We start from the raw sequence: 1,642 nt of genomic DNA, 5'->3' as shown, positions 1-1,642 counted from the left end.
CTCCGCTTCGTCGTGGCTGCGGACGCGCGGGAGACGCTCGGGAAACGCTCCCCTGACCCAAAATCACCTGCCCCCCCCCCCTTTCCCGGGGCGGGGAAAGGTCCCCACTCACACGGCGACGGGGGCGGCTTCGCTGGGCTGGTTGAGGTTGTACCTCCAGAAGCTCTTCCACAAGGTCTCCACCAGGGTGAACTGCAGGTTTATCATCACGTCCACGATGGCCTGAGCGGGGAGGCAGCGGGGTGAGTTCTGGCGGCCTCCCCCTTCCCTTCCCTTCCCTCCTCTTCCTCCCGGAGCGGCGGAGCGGCGGCGCGGGAGCGCGTTACCTCGCAGTGCTCGCGGTAGAGCACCTGGAAGGCCTTGACGTCCTCGGCGCTCACCGCCTCGGGCAGCGCCTTGCCCTGCAGGTCGAGCTCGGCGAAGTCGGCGAGGGTCCGCGAGGCGTCTGCGGGGACGGGGACAGGATGAGGGTGTCGAGGGGGGGCCCCCAACTCCAACCCTCGCATCCCGCATCCCGCCACGGCCGGTCCTTACCCAGGAACTGCTGGTACTGCTGCACCTGGGTGCTGATGTCGGAGAGCCCCGCGGCCTGCTGCTGCCCCACRGCCACGCCGTTGGTCATGCCCTCCATCTTCTGGATGGGCTTGAGCCTGCGGGAAGGAGCGGGACAAGCCGGGGGGGGGGGGACGGATGTACGTGAGGAAAGCGGGATGCGGGATGCGGGACGCGGGGACGTCGCCGCTCTGCGCCGGCCGCCCGGTACCTCTGCTTCTGCGAGAAGGGCTGCTGCCGCATGGCCAGGTGCTGCTGGTCCTCCATGAGCCGCAGCAGCGGCGAGTTGGCTTTGATGCGGAGCCCGTAGTAGTGGTACTTGGAATTCCCTCTGCAACGGGGGTGGGAGGGAAAACACACGCGGCTTAGGGAATGTGCGCGAGGCCGGAGGAGGAGCCGCCGGAGGAGCAGCCGCCGGAGGAGCAGCCGCCGGCGGGACCCACCTGGTGCCCAGGCGGCGGGTGCGCAGCCCCATGAAGACGGAGCGGATGAGCTTGCCGAAGGAGGCGGCGTTGACGGGCTCCAGCTTCTGCTCCTGGCAGTGCAGCAGGTAGTGGCAGTAGAGGGTGCTGCGCGGCAGGCTGACGCCCTCGGCCGTCTCGTAGTTATCCAGCAGCCACTGCACCTGCGGCGCAGCCGGTCGCACCGTTTCCGACGCCGGCGCGGGAAGGCGGCAGCGCCGTGCCGTGCTGTGCCGCGTCGCGCCGGCGCGGAGCACTCACCGTGGCCGGGGAGGCACGCGTGGTGTGGGAGTACGACTGGCCCGAGCTGCCCAGCATGTATCCGCCCTGGATGACGTAGGTGCCGGTGGCGGCGGCGGCGGCAGTGCCGGAGCCGGTGGCTGCAGCTGCGGCGGCGGCGCCGGGGTTGGCCACGATCTGCCCGCCGGAGACGTACATGGGCACGGAGCCGCTGCCGGCCACGGCCTGCGAGGTGGCCGGCGTGCTGGGCTGCACCGGCGCCGCCGGCGCCTCGTAGTAGTTGGTGCCGGCGTTTTGGGTGTAGAGCGGCGTCTCGGCGTAGGGGTAGGAGCCGGAGCGTCTGCGGGAGGGGGCGGCGGGTGAGCGGGACGAAAGGGGGGGCAGGACGG

At 70.9% G+C, this 1,642-nt stretch overlaps 1 protein-coding gene across 1 annotated transcript; it reads right to left on the bottom strand.

Moving 5' to 3' along the window:
• Nucleotides 1-6: 6 nt before the first annotated feature.
• Nucleotides 7-1,628, bottom strand: LOC112968252 (MHC class II regulatory factor RFX1-like; the record flags this gene model as incomplete). Its single annotated transcript, XM_026070298.1, has 7 exons — nucleotides 7-16; nucleotides 113-222; nucleotides 327-445; nucleotides 535-650; nucleotides 764-883; nucleotides 996-1,177; nucleotides 1,275-1,628. Coding segments are annotated over 7 exons (1,011 nt in total), but the record flags the coding sequence as incomplete, so codon positions are not given.
• Nucleotides 1,629-1,642: the final 14 nt, after the last annotated feature.

This window comes from Apteryx rowi, unplaced genomic scaffold, assembly GCF_003343035.1.
Source record: "Apteryx rowi isolate R43461 unplaced genomic scaffold, aptRow1 scaffold_3082, whole genome shotgun sequence".
In the NCBI taxonomy this organism is placed as follows: Eukaryota; Metazoa; Chordata; class Aves; order Apterygiformes; family Apterygidae; genus Apteryx; species Apteryx rowi.
Note: the sequence above shows the minus strand (reverse complement) of the source record. Positions and strands in the feature narration are given on the sequence as shown.